The following is a 13405-nucleotide window of genomic DNA, read 5'->3' as shown; positions in this document are numbered from 1 at the left end:
TTTATGTACTAACCAGTTCTTTCATGCTTGTTTGCTACCAAGCTAGAGGTGTGATGATATCTATTCATGTAGATAGTATTGGAAAGGGTGGACCCAATCCAATGTCTACAACTTAGAAGCCACCCACTGGGGCTGCTTCTTGGCTGCAAAGGCCTCCAACCCGATTCTCAGGTTCTCCGAAGTCAGCAACCCCCTACCATATTTTTCTGCTGTAATCTTGTCGGCTTCTATCGTACTTGCGGTTTCCCATGATTCACGGAGACCCGACCTAGAGACAATGATCGCATCGGGAGACTTGCTAGCGATATCCTTGGCCAGTTCTAGTGCTTCATCCAGGACTGACTCAGGAGATTTCGCAATGCGGTTGATCAATCTCAACTTCAGTGCCTCTTCTGCAGGTACCCGGCGTCCAGTCAATGCCAGCTCACTGCCAACCCGCATTCCGCAATCGCGGACAATACGCGATAGTCCTCCAGCACCAGCGTACAACCCGCGGAGAACTTCGGGCAGACCGAATTCAGCCTTGGGAGAGGCAACGATCAAGTCACTAAACACAAATTGGAACATTGGTTAGCAAAGGAACCAATATATTTAGAAATAGTCACAGAAATCAATATCATGCACGAACCAATTCAGACAAATTTCAAATCCACCGCCCAGAGCCAGGCCATTCACCGCAGCAATAACTGGTTTCTTTCCTCGTCGTTGACTCAATCCTGCAAAGCCGCCTTCGGCGCCCTTTTCAGGTCTAGCTTCGTCACCTCGACTGATATCACGCTGCTCTATGAGGTCGGCGCCAGCACAAAAGGCCTTGGGACCTTTGCCAGTAATGATTCCAACTCGCATGGATGGCTCATTGTCCATCCAGTCCCAGAGAGCGGTTCCTTCGTGGTGACCTCTCAACGGAATTGAGTTCATGCGCTTTTCACGATTGATCGTTGCGAGAAGAACCCCTGGGCTGGGGAAGGACACCTCGAAGATGGTTGTCGCGGGGGGTGGCGTCTGGAACGACATGGTGTAATGGGACTATGTGATTTTATTCGAGAAATTGACGATTTCTGAGGGTTGAAGCTACAATGTCTGCAGTATGGGGTATGAAGTATGGGGGATGCTTCAGTGGGGGCTGTGGGGCGAGGAGCTCAAACTGGTTAATCCCGGGGACCTCGGCTGGCGTCGTATGAACATGGCCTCTTGGTGGAGAATGCGGGGATCGCGGTATGAACAAAAGGGTCATATAGATCAGTTTGTGGATTTAATTCATAAAATATTAATGCATTATCTACTCATACATCTCTTGTCCTTGGTTATGAAACGATTCTCAGTTGCCAAGCTACGACCGCATTGAGTTTGAGTCAATGGCCCAGAAGGTGCTCCGTAATCTCTACTACTGAACTCTGCATCAGCTTAGTAAAATTTCTTCTAGATAATTGTACCGTTGTATTTTCTCACTTTCGGATATTGATTTCTGCATAATCAAGTAGGTCCTCAACGGTATATGCTAAACACAAGCTGCTAGTTAGTAACATTTAATGTTTAGCGACTCGAGTGTTCAATTCAATCGACTAGCAGATGCTACTGAAGGGAAGACTGTAGATAGATATCATAATAAACCAGCTTTGGCTGCAGTAAGCTTGAGTTCTTCAGTCAAAGGAGTGCAGGATGTACTCTCTAGCTTCGACTTCCAATCTTTTCCAGGGCTGACTCGGTGACTCTTACAACAACCCGGTCCAATCGCTGATTTGCAGCATCCAGTCACGCATAGTATCCTAGATAGATTTATATACAAATTAATTGGTTGTAAGTAGTTCTATCTGCCCCTGGGAGTGAGATACAACTCTCGATAAAAGGTCCATTGAATAACTATCCTAGGCGAAAGACGCACTCACTATCTTGGCAATGGGGGATTATTGTCTTGCGATCCATTCTAGCCATAACATTACCTCAATCCCACGTTAAAGCACAGCCCATAACTTGTACATTAGTTTGATGATGAACCGGTCACTACATCTGACTACATCTGAGCGGGCTTGCAGTATAGTGCATCGCCTGGATACACCCTCTGATGACCACTGGGATCAGTCGCTTAGGCCACTTGAAAATCCCCTTTGAAGAAGAATTGAATTAGGGTGGTGAAATGTCCTTCTGAGGTCCGAATATATGGAACTCGCAGATTTTCTCGACATTGTGGCTAGTTGAAGCCGTTGTTCAATCGTAGGCTAGATTGGCCCTCGAAAGAAATTGCATGCAAATTTTGACGGCCATATCGAAACTAGGTAATCTGTAATTGAAGTCCCCATAATTTGAAAGAATTGAAAATCTTTCGGACATGCAATCCATCGGTTTGACAGAGGTCAACCTGATGGGTCCTCCCTTGGCTCCAGCGGACAAGTGGGGTGATTGATTATCGGTGCAACTGCGGGGTGTCGTTGAATAGCCTTGAGAGTTCTAGCTAGTCCCGATACAATTGGAACAAAAATCATCCTTTCATCAACTAGTTGAGCCATGATTCTTCCTCACAGCAAACAATCTTTCAAGAAGTATCCCATGATTCAATGTGGACTTCACCATCATACCATCGCGGGGCAACAAGAACGATAAGCGATAAGGGCTGCACGCCATCTCTTGGAGCTTCCCGATTCGTCTAATTGCCCGATTTCCCAGCAGTTCTCCGACTCCCTCCACAGTTCATTTATTATAAGACAAGTAATATTACCCCGCCTGGCTAATAGTAGATTTCTATTCCTTCCTCCGGCGAACTCTCAACTAACAAACGTGCGAAATCATGGCGGCTACCGGTGCTACGTTGGGCTCAACCAGCAGCTTCTCAACTCGTATCTCGCTCCGATGGGTCCCCGAACCTCCAGCAGAGACGACCGATACGATCGTTCTCTCTGTCGGAGAATGGTTTATTGACTTGCGAATGGATAAGGCCTCTGGCGCAATTGACTGGGCGATGGCGGGTACACGAATCGTGGAGAACCCCGGGGAAACACCACGTCAGTTAACCCACTGCATCTAGATAATATTGTGGTTGGATCATACGGGCATACATATACTAACCAGTGTGAACAGTCAATGTGCGCTTTACCCGGGAGCTGGACTCTCTCAATGAAATCGGCATGGTCGATCCTGCCAACTTCAGCCCTCTTCCCAACGGCGATGACCTCGAAACTGGAGAGATGCCCCGCACCGATCTCCCCGGTGCGCCGATGACTGCCTTCGAAGAGGTCTGGAGAGAGCTGCCCTTCAGGGAAGGTCCCGAGGGTGCCAAGAAGGGTATCTCGTGGATTCTCGAGTCGGATGATAGTAACGTCAACCTATCCGAGAAAGACGGCGAGGTGACCGTGACCAAGTTGTTTTTCGGTCGGATCTGGGGCACATATTTAGCGTTCCAGCAGGTTCAGACTCATTCTCAAGAGAAGGGTTCGGATGGCACGTTGACTCTGAAGAGGACTGGAGCTGAAGTCAGTGCAAGACGGGAGGAATGGAGTTCTGGATGGGAGGAGAAGTACGTTGTTGGGCCTGATGGGGGTGCTGTGCCCTCAATGAAGACTGGATTTGAAGGCGAGGGCCAGGGCTCTTGGAGGGTCCCCGGGGAGAAGGTGGTTATTCAAGGAAAGTCGTTTATTGTTCGGGCATTTGAGGAGATTTAATGATTATTTTGAGAGGGTGAAAAGTTATAAAAATAGGAATCTTTTAATTTACCTATGAACAAAATTCCTTTGGTAGAGACGATCACAGATAAGATTGCGATACCATCATACAGAAAATTCACCTGCGACATGATACATATGATATTGGTGAATAGGACTCTGGATGGAAAGACATTATCAAACCCCCTTTTATCGGGTTGACAGTCTACATCTCGCACATTGAGCTGGAGGTCTGAAATCTGTATCATGTCGGATGATTAGGTGATTCTATTAAAGAAAGTAAATTATGGCAATTTGCGATGGCGAGAATACCCTATGTTCGTAACTGCTCTATACCCGCGCATATATCCAGCAAGAGTGAACCTCCAATGTTTATTAAGATGTATAGGTAGACTCTCCGCTAATATGATTTGTCGATCATTCAGTAAATATCACGTTGTACAACCACAACCCCCTTGGACCATGTGGTAGGGTCTCGAGCCCTAAAAACGAGCCAGGGGGAGGGGTGGGCATTACTGGGACTGGGCGAAGGGCAAGAACCTCATGACACCGAGACAAAGCCCTATTTGAGCTAAAGCCAAAGCCAAGACACCACGAGGTCCACCAAAGAGTCGGGACGGTGAACACCGGGAGTCTCCGTGTCTCACCTGAGACATGAAAGCAAAATCATTGGTAAAAATAACCATGACTCGCTGGAACAATTAGCGAACGAGAAAACTGACAAAAACATGTCAAGAAAAGGCCATCAACAAAGGCGAATCGAATTGTACTTGCTAGTTATCGGACGCCTAACTTGAATGGGGATTTATCCGGCGCCACAGGGTTGACTTACGCGTTGCTTATATCGGGGAAATTCAGGGAGGGGACCCTAGGTAGTCAGGCCCCTTAAACCCCTATTTACAAGAAAGCTACTCGTGGGAAACTTGGCGGACGATGCATCGGGAGCTTTGGCCACAGATGTGGACGTATCCGAGAAATCATGAGGCAAGAATGTGGGTAGCTACGGAGTTGGAGGAGCAGGGTTCTCTACTTTCTGGGGGATGGCACACCATGGAGCTAAATCTCGATCTCCCCAGCAAATCAGGATGAATCGCGATAACCTGGGGGGACCACCTGGCCATGAAATGCCGGAAAGAGCATCGACTATCGAGACATCGACCAAGTGTTGCCAACGTGCCAAGACTCCACTCTGCGACCCCCAAGACTCCAAGAGCAGCTAGTAGTAGCCCAAAAGGAGCATCGGTTAGGCCCAAGTGTCAAATTTGTGGCTGGAATTAGTCCGGGGGGTCTAATGCAGGAGGCAAGCCCGAGGATGGGAGAAATAACGAGAAATGACCTGCATGGTGATGAGATTTCGGATCCTCGCATCTCAAGTTGAGGCAACCAGCGCGGCGTGTTGATCTCGGGTCGGTGAGGCTGGGGGGCTAACAACGTGTACGAACAACGGGCTGGGCATCGGCGACAGGAACAAGTACCGGGGGTGCAGCTGGATCGCCCAGCCTTTTGATCTACCTGCGCTCTGCAGGTCTCTGCAGGCTCTAGAAAAGCGGGTAAACTTGAAATCCAGGTAAAAAGCAACTTGGGCCCGGGGCGGTGTGTACGTCTTGGCCAATGTACAGTCCGTTGCCGCGCAGGCGTTGCGCGTCCCGGCAGAACGCTACAAGGAGAGAAAAGAAAATACTCTTGGGCCGCGTTGACCCGCTGTAAATTGGATCATGAATTCATTGGCTTACATGGCAAAACTCAGGAAAACTTGGTTTTGTACTCCGTAGTATCATACAATACAATTGTTAAAGTTATCGTTCCACAAGTGGCGAAAAGGTAAAGAAGAGGCGGTGCCGAGAGATGTCCGTGTGGTGGCGGGATTCTTCGAATGTTCCATCGACGAGGAATTTTAGGCATGCCAGGTGCCCTTTTTTGGCCGGCGGGGGAGCGGAGTACGGAGTACCTAAAATAGTCATTACGGCGGAAAAGGGGGGACAATATAGGGCTACCGTGTGACTGCAGTATGTATGTGCAGTATGTATAGTACTACTCGTGGCATCTGGCATGAGAATGTTATCGTATAGTTTTAGCTTGGCTAAGACACTGCTAAATTTGGGACTAAGACAGCATCTCCCCGACGATCCCACCCACCGGATCCAGCATGACGCAGCCATGGGATTCTCTTTCGACTTGTCATGAGGGTTTTCTTGTAAAAGGCCCATACTGGTATTTCAAGTATCTAGGTGAGGTTGTACATACAGAAGAAAAGGAGTTGTTTGTACTGTACTTGACCTTCCTAATTAATTACTTAAGTACTCCGTGCTAAACGGTGGACTAACTCCTTAAATTGCTCCGTACAGTAGGAGCCAAGTATATAACTGTTCTTAGTCCTACTACTAGTATCTCCGTAAATAGGCCCGTCCCACCAGCTGCCAATAGTTATGGTTTAGTGCCGATATTACGGCTTCAGGGATCAAGGAGAGAATCATGTAAGAACTCCTGATTAGTTATAATCTAATTCATTTGTAACGTATTATAGCAGCCTCGTTCTTGGTGTAATTATGGTTCTGGCTGATTCCTAGACCCACGGCCATGCGGCCATTTGCCTCCTCGATGGCATTATCCATCGTACTCCGTTACTACTCCGTAGTATCTCATATCCTCCGTAATAATAATTTCTGTCCTCTCTTCTTCTTACCCCAAACCTCCCCTCTTTTTCCTTGCCCCTCTATCCGACCAAACTGCCTCTGCCTAAACCCAGTCCCGGCGACTGACTTTCCCCAAGGCCGCAACGTCATCACACCCGCTTGGCGGCGCTTGTCCTGCAAAACTTCCTGCCGACTTTCTTGGTCCCCAACTCGTCTTGGTCCTTTTTTAGTCCTGGCTTCTGATTCCTGATTATTCACTCACTTCATCTCTTCCCTTCAAACCCATCCAGAGAGAACCCCCTTCTTTGTCTGGCATCTCTCCTCCATGGATTGATTAATTCGCTCCTCCTCCGTGTTTCGGTTCTAGCGGGTTTCTTAGCTCCACCACCCTCCTCCAACCAAGACCGTGCGCTGCCGTGTCCTTCTTGTCCTTCTCTCACTTTCCCCCTTTGGATCTTCGGATTACTGCTCTTCTCTCTTCTAGAGACGTTGCGCACTTCTCTTCGGCGCTGGTGCAAGACCAGATTGAGGTTTTGGCTGGAGATCTATCATTCACCCGCCCGACGTCATGGGTCGCTCGCGTGGTAAGTCAAACGGTCGATCGGCTTCCGCTGGGTCGCAAGCTTTCGGCAGGACCGCATTACTGACTCTCCCTTGCGTCCTCATTTCTAGTCCTTTCGTTTATATCAACTTGGGGAGGTCCGAAGAACAATGACTCTGGAAAGGAGAGTAAGCGATCCTCGCGCAACGTGACGCCCGCCGATACACCCCCGAGATGGCAGACACCTTCGCCCGATACTCCGTCGCCGCCGTCTGAATTGTCGCCTGTCGGGGGTTCCAATCCCCGAGGCGAGGGAATTGGTTCGCGACCAGCGTCGATGATCTTCTCGCGCAATCCACCGTTGATGACCCATGAGGAGAATACCCCACCGGAGCTTTCGCCGATCTTCTCCTTTCTCAATATCCACACCAACAAGGTCTACCAGGAAGGTTATTTTCTGAAATTGAATGACCAGGATTCCCGTATGTTGAAAACAATGCAATTGTGTGCTTAATAAATGCATTCATCAGCCGTCCTTTTCGTGTGGGGGGAATTAATTGGCTAATTGAGATGAGCAGATGGACGACCTTGCGGCGATCGACAATGGGTAGAAAGCTACGCCCAGCTTGTCGGTACCGTCCTCTCTCTCTGGGAAGCTTCTGCGCTGGACGCAGCAGGCGGAGAAGAGGTCCCCGCGACATTTATCAACCTGGCGGATGCGTCGATTAAGATGGTACGGTGTCTGTTTGAATTGCGTGGACGGTCGCAACGTATAAGCTAATTCCCTAATTTTACCTAGATCGAAACGCTGCCGATCAGAAATGGAGCCGTACAGCCATTGAAGAATGTCCTCAGCCTATGCTCTGCGGGCAAAAACCGATATCTGCTACATTTCAGCTCGTTCCACTCAATGACCCAGTGGACTGCGGCCATTCGTCTTGCGATGTACGAACATACTTCGCTATACGAGGCGTATACCGGCTCCCTCATCGCCGCTAAAGGCAAGACTCTCAATGGAATCCAGTCCATTCTAGCTCCTACCAAGTTCAAGTATGAAGATTGGGCGCGAGTAAGATTTGGTGCGGGCACGCCCTGGAGGCGGTGCTGGTTTGTCATTCATCCGCCAGATGAGAAGGAGCTCCAAAAGGCCCGAAAATTGATGAAGAAGTCTGCCTACGACCGCCTAACGATGCCAGTCACGGGAAGCATCAAGTTTTATGAAACGAAAAAGACTAAAAAGGTGAAGCCAATTGCGACAGTGACGAACGTATACTCGGCATATGCGATTTACCCCCAGTCGAAGGCGCTCATTGATCAATCCACTTTGGTGAAGTTGGAAGGTCGGATCAGCATGCACTCGGGGAACCAGCCGTCGACTGAAGGCTTTGTCTTTGTCATGCCAGAGCTGCACGCCGCGGTCTCTGGCTTCGAGATGCTGCTCCGATTCCTTTTCCCAACCTTCGATACGTTTAATCTCTACGGCCGTCCGACTCGCCTCGTGGCCGACGTTAACCACATCAAGAGTATCATGTTTGCTTTCCCTAAGCAGCGCCGCTACGGTTATTTGGAGGTCTTGGACATCACCAATCTGCTTCAGATTCCCGGCAGCCAGGATTGGAGCGAGGCCGAATGGAGAAAGCAGTTGAAGGATGCAACTCAAAAGCGGATGAGCACTGGCCGAAGTCGAACCAACAGCGTCAACAGCAGTCGACCTCGCTATCGTGCCAGCTTATCTAGTCGTCCGGGTGAAAGCTCCTTGAACGGATCTCGTCAACACCTCCCTTCCCTAGAGGCTAAGCCCGAGTTTAACCAGTCTGCCGAGGCCATCATTCACGAAGTTCCACGGAACGATCCTGTGATCTATCATTCTAGGGGAATGTCGGATACCACAGGTCTTCAGACAGGGCCCAGGCCAGTCTATGGCTCGCTGCTGGAAAGCTCGCCTGATTCATCCGCTCAGGATCTCGTACAACGTGACCGAGCGCAAGCTTTGGCCGGTCCCATCGCTGAACGGACTAGCTCCGAGAGTGATCGCAATTCAGGTATGCCTGGGCAACCTTTCGAAATTGGAGAGCAGCTTCCTCCTCGTACGCCACCGTCCCCGGTCACCAACCCGCCCACTTTCGCCCATGGACCGCGAGAAATGCCTACCAACCGTCCGAAAACAAGCAATGAGCAGAGGCTGGCTAATAACCGTATGTCTCACACGACTCTTATGCAATTCCACCAGGTTGGGAAAACGGGTATGGAAATGGGTGGTGCCGCGCTTGGATACCAGGATCAACACCACTACCAGCAACAACACCCCGAGGCCAGCATGGATCAACGACTCCATAACCATGCGCCTTATCATATCTATGCCCCTGAGCCCGTGGCCGCAAGAGGGTCTCCACTTAGGAACCAGTCCAGTGACGAGGGCATCGGCCTTGCTTTCCCTTCGCGCCAAGTACCTACATCACAACCCCGTCCGGCTACCCCCAGTACAGGGGGCACTCCCTCGCCTCGGCGAAATCTACAAATCGATACCTCCAAGTCTGTCAAGCGTAAGCCCCTTCCGCAACGACAGCTCTTTGGGGGGCCGCCTTTGTCACCTGACGGTGGAGAGCCTAGCTTTGACGACTTGCGTCATACCCTGGATGAAGATGCCTTGAACCGAATCGCGCCGCATCTTCCGTCTCCAATTTCCCCGACCCGCCAAGAGGAGGAGAGTGTGTATGATGATGCATCTACCGTCTCACCAGACTATGCGAGTACCCATGAGTCTGTCTACAGCAAAAAGTCTGCCAAGCGCATGGGTGTCAAGAAGACCGTCGGAGAGTCGGCCAAGCAGGATCTCGTCATTGGTGATGCTCGCTACGCGACCGACAGGCCAGCCGAGCCTAACCCAGATATTCCCACCGTTGATTTCGGCCCAACTCTGACGTATATGCCCACCACCGGACGTCCGACGACGGGTGACACCTTGAAAAAGGTTTCACATCAGCGTCATGACTCCGAATTCAAGCACTTTGTTCCAACAAACCCCATGGAGCGCGGTCACGCTCGGTCTCCGAGCCAGGAAGAACGTCGACGCAGTGTCCTGTGGCAGCCCGGTATGGCCAGTGGTCGTCCCACTACCCCCGGAGGTGGTCTTACCCCGGAGCAGTTCGTGCAACAGCGAGCCGCACCTAGTCCCCCAGTGCACATGCACCAGCGTGTCCCGTCGAGCAACAGCCCACCACCAGCGCGACCAGTATCGGGAGACTGGACGCAGCAGGTTCGGCCTCACTCCCGTATGACTTCATATCCGGATGCCAACTACCGCCCCTCTTCTCGTGGCGCCAGCACGATGATCACCAACTATAACGAGGTATCGAATCATCTCTCTGCTCGTGAGCAAGAACATGTCGCACGCATGACTGGCTCTTCATTCTTCGACATGTCGAGCAACACGAAGAAGCCCCAACCTCAAGTCAATCCCATGGGTCTCGTGTCAACAATCGATGCTCGTGAGCGCGAGAAGCGTGACATGAAAGAGGGAATGTCGAACCAGATGGTACAGCATGCTATTGCACAGCGTCAGCAGCATCAACAATACCAACAACAGCACCAACAGCACCAGATGATGCAGCAGCAATATGCACCCCAGTATGCCGGCTCGGTGTACCCACCCCCAACTCGGGATGGGATGTATAATCTCCCCGGCGCCAGCCAGACTTGGGATGCACTCCATCAGATGAACCGCTCGGACGAGCCCCGCCGACGCTCTTGGTATGGCCAGCTCGCACAGGCTTCACAAGTCCCGCCCAGCTACCAGCAGAGCCAACATTTTGCTCAGCAAGGTGGCTACCCTGCCAACTACAACACTATGCATTCATAAGACATGACGATCTCCTACTTGTCTCAATGAGCCGCGCCCAACTCAACTCTACTTTCTCACGTCACAGTCCTTCCAGCCCTTTTTTTCTTTTCATGTCCAAACTTGAATCTGCATACCTTCCGCCTTAGATCTAGACTTTCTGCACAGTTCTGCGGTTCTCGGTCTTTCGTCTCTCGTCTTTCGCCGTTTTCTTTGTTTCTCCTTTTCCGTCAAGCCGCATTCATTCCCCGCACATCATTTTCTTTATTTGTCTCGTGGTTATCCTCATCCGTGCATTGCGCATCAGAATGGAGTTGCAGGTTTGGTTTGGCGCTATCAGGGTCTGCTTCTCTTTTTTGTTCCATGCGGTCTGCTTTACTCTCATTCCGTCATTATCTCCTGGGTTTACATTATCGTTCCTCGGCACCGCCTCGTTCTCGATCTTTTTTTTTGTTGAATGGTTAAAACTCCCATTGTCTGCCTGTATTCTTGAGTATAGTACAGTCCTTTAGAGGTTGTACAGAATGGAATGCTTGGTACAGGCCATCTTTACCTTATCTTCGTATAGTTATGGTTCTAAATTTAGAAGCCACGGTTGTAAAAGACCCGGCTATCTATAGTTCCAACTTCGTGTTTTTCGAGATGTTTACAAGTAATTTCAAGGGTAAGGCTGCTAGAATCGCGAAGCTTACTGTTTACTACGTGTGATAGATGGAGAGTCATCACCCGCTTCTGTCTTGCGTAACCACAGTCCTCACTTAGTCTACGAGGGTAGTATATCGATCGCTAGACACGGTAGACGCAAAATGAAATGAAATCTGATGACAGGAAACATCAAACGAAGCTGCTCCCAAAAGGCAACCAATACTTTCTGATAAATGTACGTACATACACCGGAACCAAAAGACGCAAAAAAAAACAGAAAAAATCAATGTATAAAGGTATCCCAGAAAAAAACGCCACGAATGCCCACTTGCCTTCCCTCTCTTGGCTTTCCAGGGCGGAGGCTTCAGCGGGGATGCGATGCACTCGATGCCTCTCGTTTCCGAGAAACAAAAAGGCCGGTATTTAGTTGGAGTGCAACTTCTTAATACGCATACCACCCTCGTAGAGGCCACGGTCCAGAGCTGCTGCCACTGTCAGAGTACCACCGATGATGGCACAAACTCCGGTCAGGAAGCCGGTGAAGGTCTTGGGCCGGGTCTCGCGGTTGATAACCTTCATGGGGGAGATATCGTAGTTGAAGAAGACGCCGGGGATACCGCCCGCAGCGTGCATGCGCTCCTTGTGGCCCTCAGCAGCGTCATCGCCGCCAACGAGGGGGCGCTTGTGCGAGGTCACAGAGTACTGGTGGGCTTCGATGCTACCCTGGGAGCCGTAGGCGAGACCGTGCGAGCCAAGAGGCGCCTTATCATAGGCGCTGTGGATTGCAGAGGAGAAGGTCGGGTCCCAGCCCAGGGGCAGGTAAGAAGTCGAGACAACCTTGATGAAGTACATAAAGTTGAAGGCGGGCTCCTCGGTTGACTGCTTGGTATCGTCGAGCGGGTTGGTGTGGTGGTGATCAGTCCACTGCCAGCGATCCGCGAGCTCAGCGGGGAGTTGAGGGCCGAATCGAAGCTCGTGAATCTCGTGGGTCATGGTGTGCTGTTCGGGCGAGGGCGAATCCCGCATGAAGTAGTTGTCCATATCGTGGGCATGCATGTTTCCGCTCGTGTAGCTGCGACCCGGGGCAATGTGGAAGTTGCCCACCACCTTGTTGACTCGGAGAACACCCTCGATGCGGCAGCCCTCGCGCCGTTGGGCCAAGAGCTTCTCGCCGTATCCCTCGCGAGTGCACTGCTCTACGTTCTCGCCAATGCCGAATGCCCATTGCTTATTTGCGTATGCCTCGCGCACTTCGTCACAGGTGCTACAGCAGCCGGCTTTGATCGCATTGGGGGGCGCATCGGCTCCATAACACTCACCACAGTAGTCCGGGGCCAGATGCGCGGCGGCATCGGCTGGAGAGTGCCTAAATATCACTAGGTCAGCTCGTGTTCAACTTGTTACGCGGAGTGTCGTTGACATTCGAAGTATCGTCTTCCGAGGAAAGGGACTTACAGGTCAAGAGCCTGAACATCAATCACTCGACCTCCTTCCGCAGCCGGGGCAAGGCGGACTTTGTTCACGCCATGTGCCACGCCGACCTGCATCTCGCCGGACACATCCATAACGTCCAGGGTCAACAATTCACAAGGTAGTCGAGGGAAGGTCATATTCAAATGGATTTCCATCCTTTCTCCTATGTCAAGGCAAACCCCACCCATGTTAGCTTCCTCGCTCACGTACATCGACTCGCTTCGAGCTCCAGTTCCCAATGCGTACCTCTCGACTTATCCACGATGAGTTCGGGCTGGACAACCACCCGGCGATAATCTGCCCATTCTCCCCAGACAAGCCACAACACTACCAACAAGGAAGCTATAGTAATGACGCCGCCGGAGTTGGTGCGAATGCGCGCATCCTCGACGGTCTTGGCGAAGGCGTCGAGCCTCGTGAATCGCGATTTTGCGGGCATCTTGCGGGGCAATTGGCGATCATAGAGTGGTCCAAAGACCTGGGAAATGAATGAAGGACGGTTTTGCAGCAGCGCGAGTGTTTCCTAGACGAAGGCGTGGGGAGCAGTTAGCTAGGGCTGTACAAAACGCGCAAGCTCCATGAATGGCAGAGAGAGGGAAAGTATTTCATAAAGAAACAAGGA

General features: G+C 50.9%; 4 protein-coding genes across 4 annotated transcripts; 2 read left to right on the top strand and 2 right to left on the bottom strand.

Moving 5' to 3' along the window:
- Nucleotides 1–105: 105 nt before the first annotated feature.
- N7496_009554 (enoyl-CoA hydratase/isomerase family protein) lies at nt 106–1014 on the bottom strand (the record flags this gene model as incomplete). The annotated part of the gene is made up of 2 exons (XM_056702468.1): nt 106–547; nt 629–1014. The coding sequence occupies 2 exons, from the start codon at nt 1012–1014 to the stop codon at nt 106–108; spliced, it is 828 nt and encodes a 275-aa protein (XP_056551468.1).
- Nucleotides 1015–2782: 1768 nt separating this feature from the next.
- N7496_009553 (uncharacterized protein) lies at nt 2783–3653 on the top strand (the record flags this gene model as incomplete). Its single annotated transcript, XM_056702467.1, has 2 exons — nt 2783–2996; nt 3073–3653. 2 exons carry the CDS (start codon nt 2783–2785, stop codon nt 3651–3653), a joined length of 795 nt encoding a protein of 264 aa, XP_056551467.1.
- A 3201-nt stretch (nt 3654–6854) lies between these two features.
- Nucleotides 6855–10686, top strand: N7496_009552 (uncharacterized protein; the record flags this gene model as incomplete). Its single annotated transcript, XM_056702466.1, has 4 exons — nt 6855–6870; nt 6959–7309; nt 7406–7560; nt 7627–10686. 4 exons carry the CDS (start codon nt 6855–6857, stop codon nt 10684–10686), a joined length of 3582 nt encoding a protein of 1193 aa, XP_056551466.1.
- A 1047-nt stretch (nt 10687–11733) lies between these two features.
- Nucleotides 11734–13222, bottom strand: N7496_009551 (retrograde cargo receptor ERV46; the record flags this gene model as incomplete). The annotated part of the gene is made up of 3 exons (XM_056702465.1): nt 11734–12676; nt 12766–12946; nt 13030–13222. The coding sequence occupies 3 exons, from the start codon at nt 13220–13222 to the stop codon at nt 11734–11736; spliced, it is 1317 nt and encodes a 438-aa protein (XP_056551465.1).
- Between the last annotated feature and the right edge of the window lie 183 nt (nt 13223–13405).

Source organism: Penicillium cataractarum, assembly GCF_028827025.1.
Source record: "Penicillium cataractarum strain IBT 29864 chromosome Unknown utg000008l, whole genome shotgun sequence".
In the NCBI taxonomy this organism is placed as follows: Eukaryota; Fungi; Ascomycota; class Eurotiomycetes; order Eurotiales; family Aspergillaceae; genus Penicillium; species Penicillium cataractarum.
The sequence above is the reverse complement of the archived record's forward strand: the minus strand, read 5'-3'. Positions and strand labels throughout refer to the sequence as shown.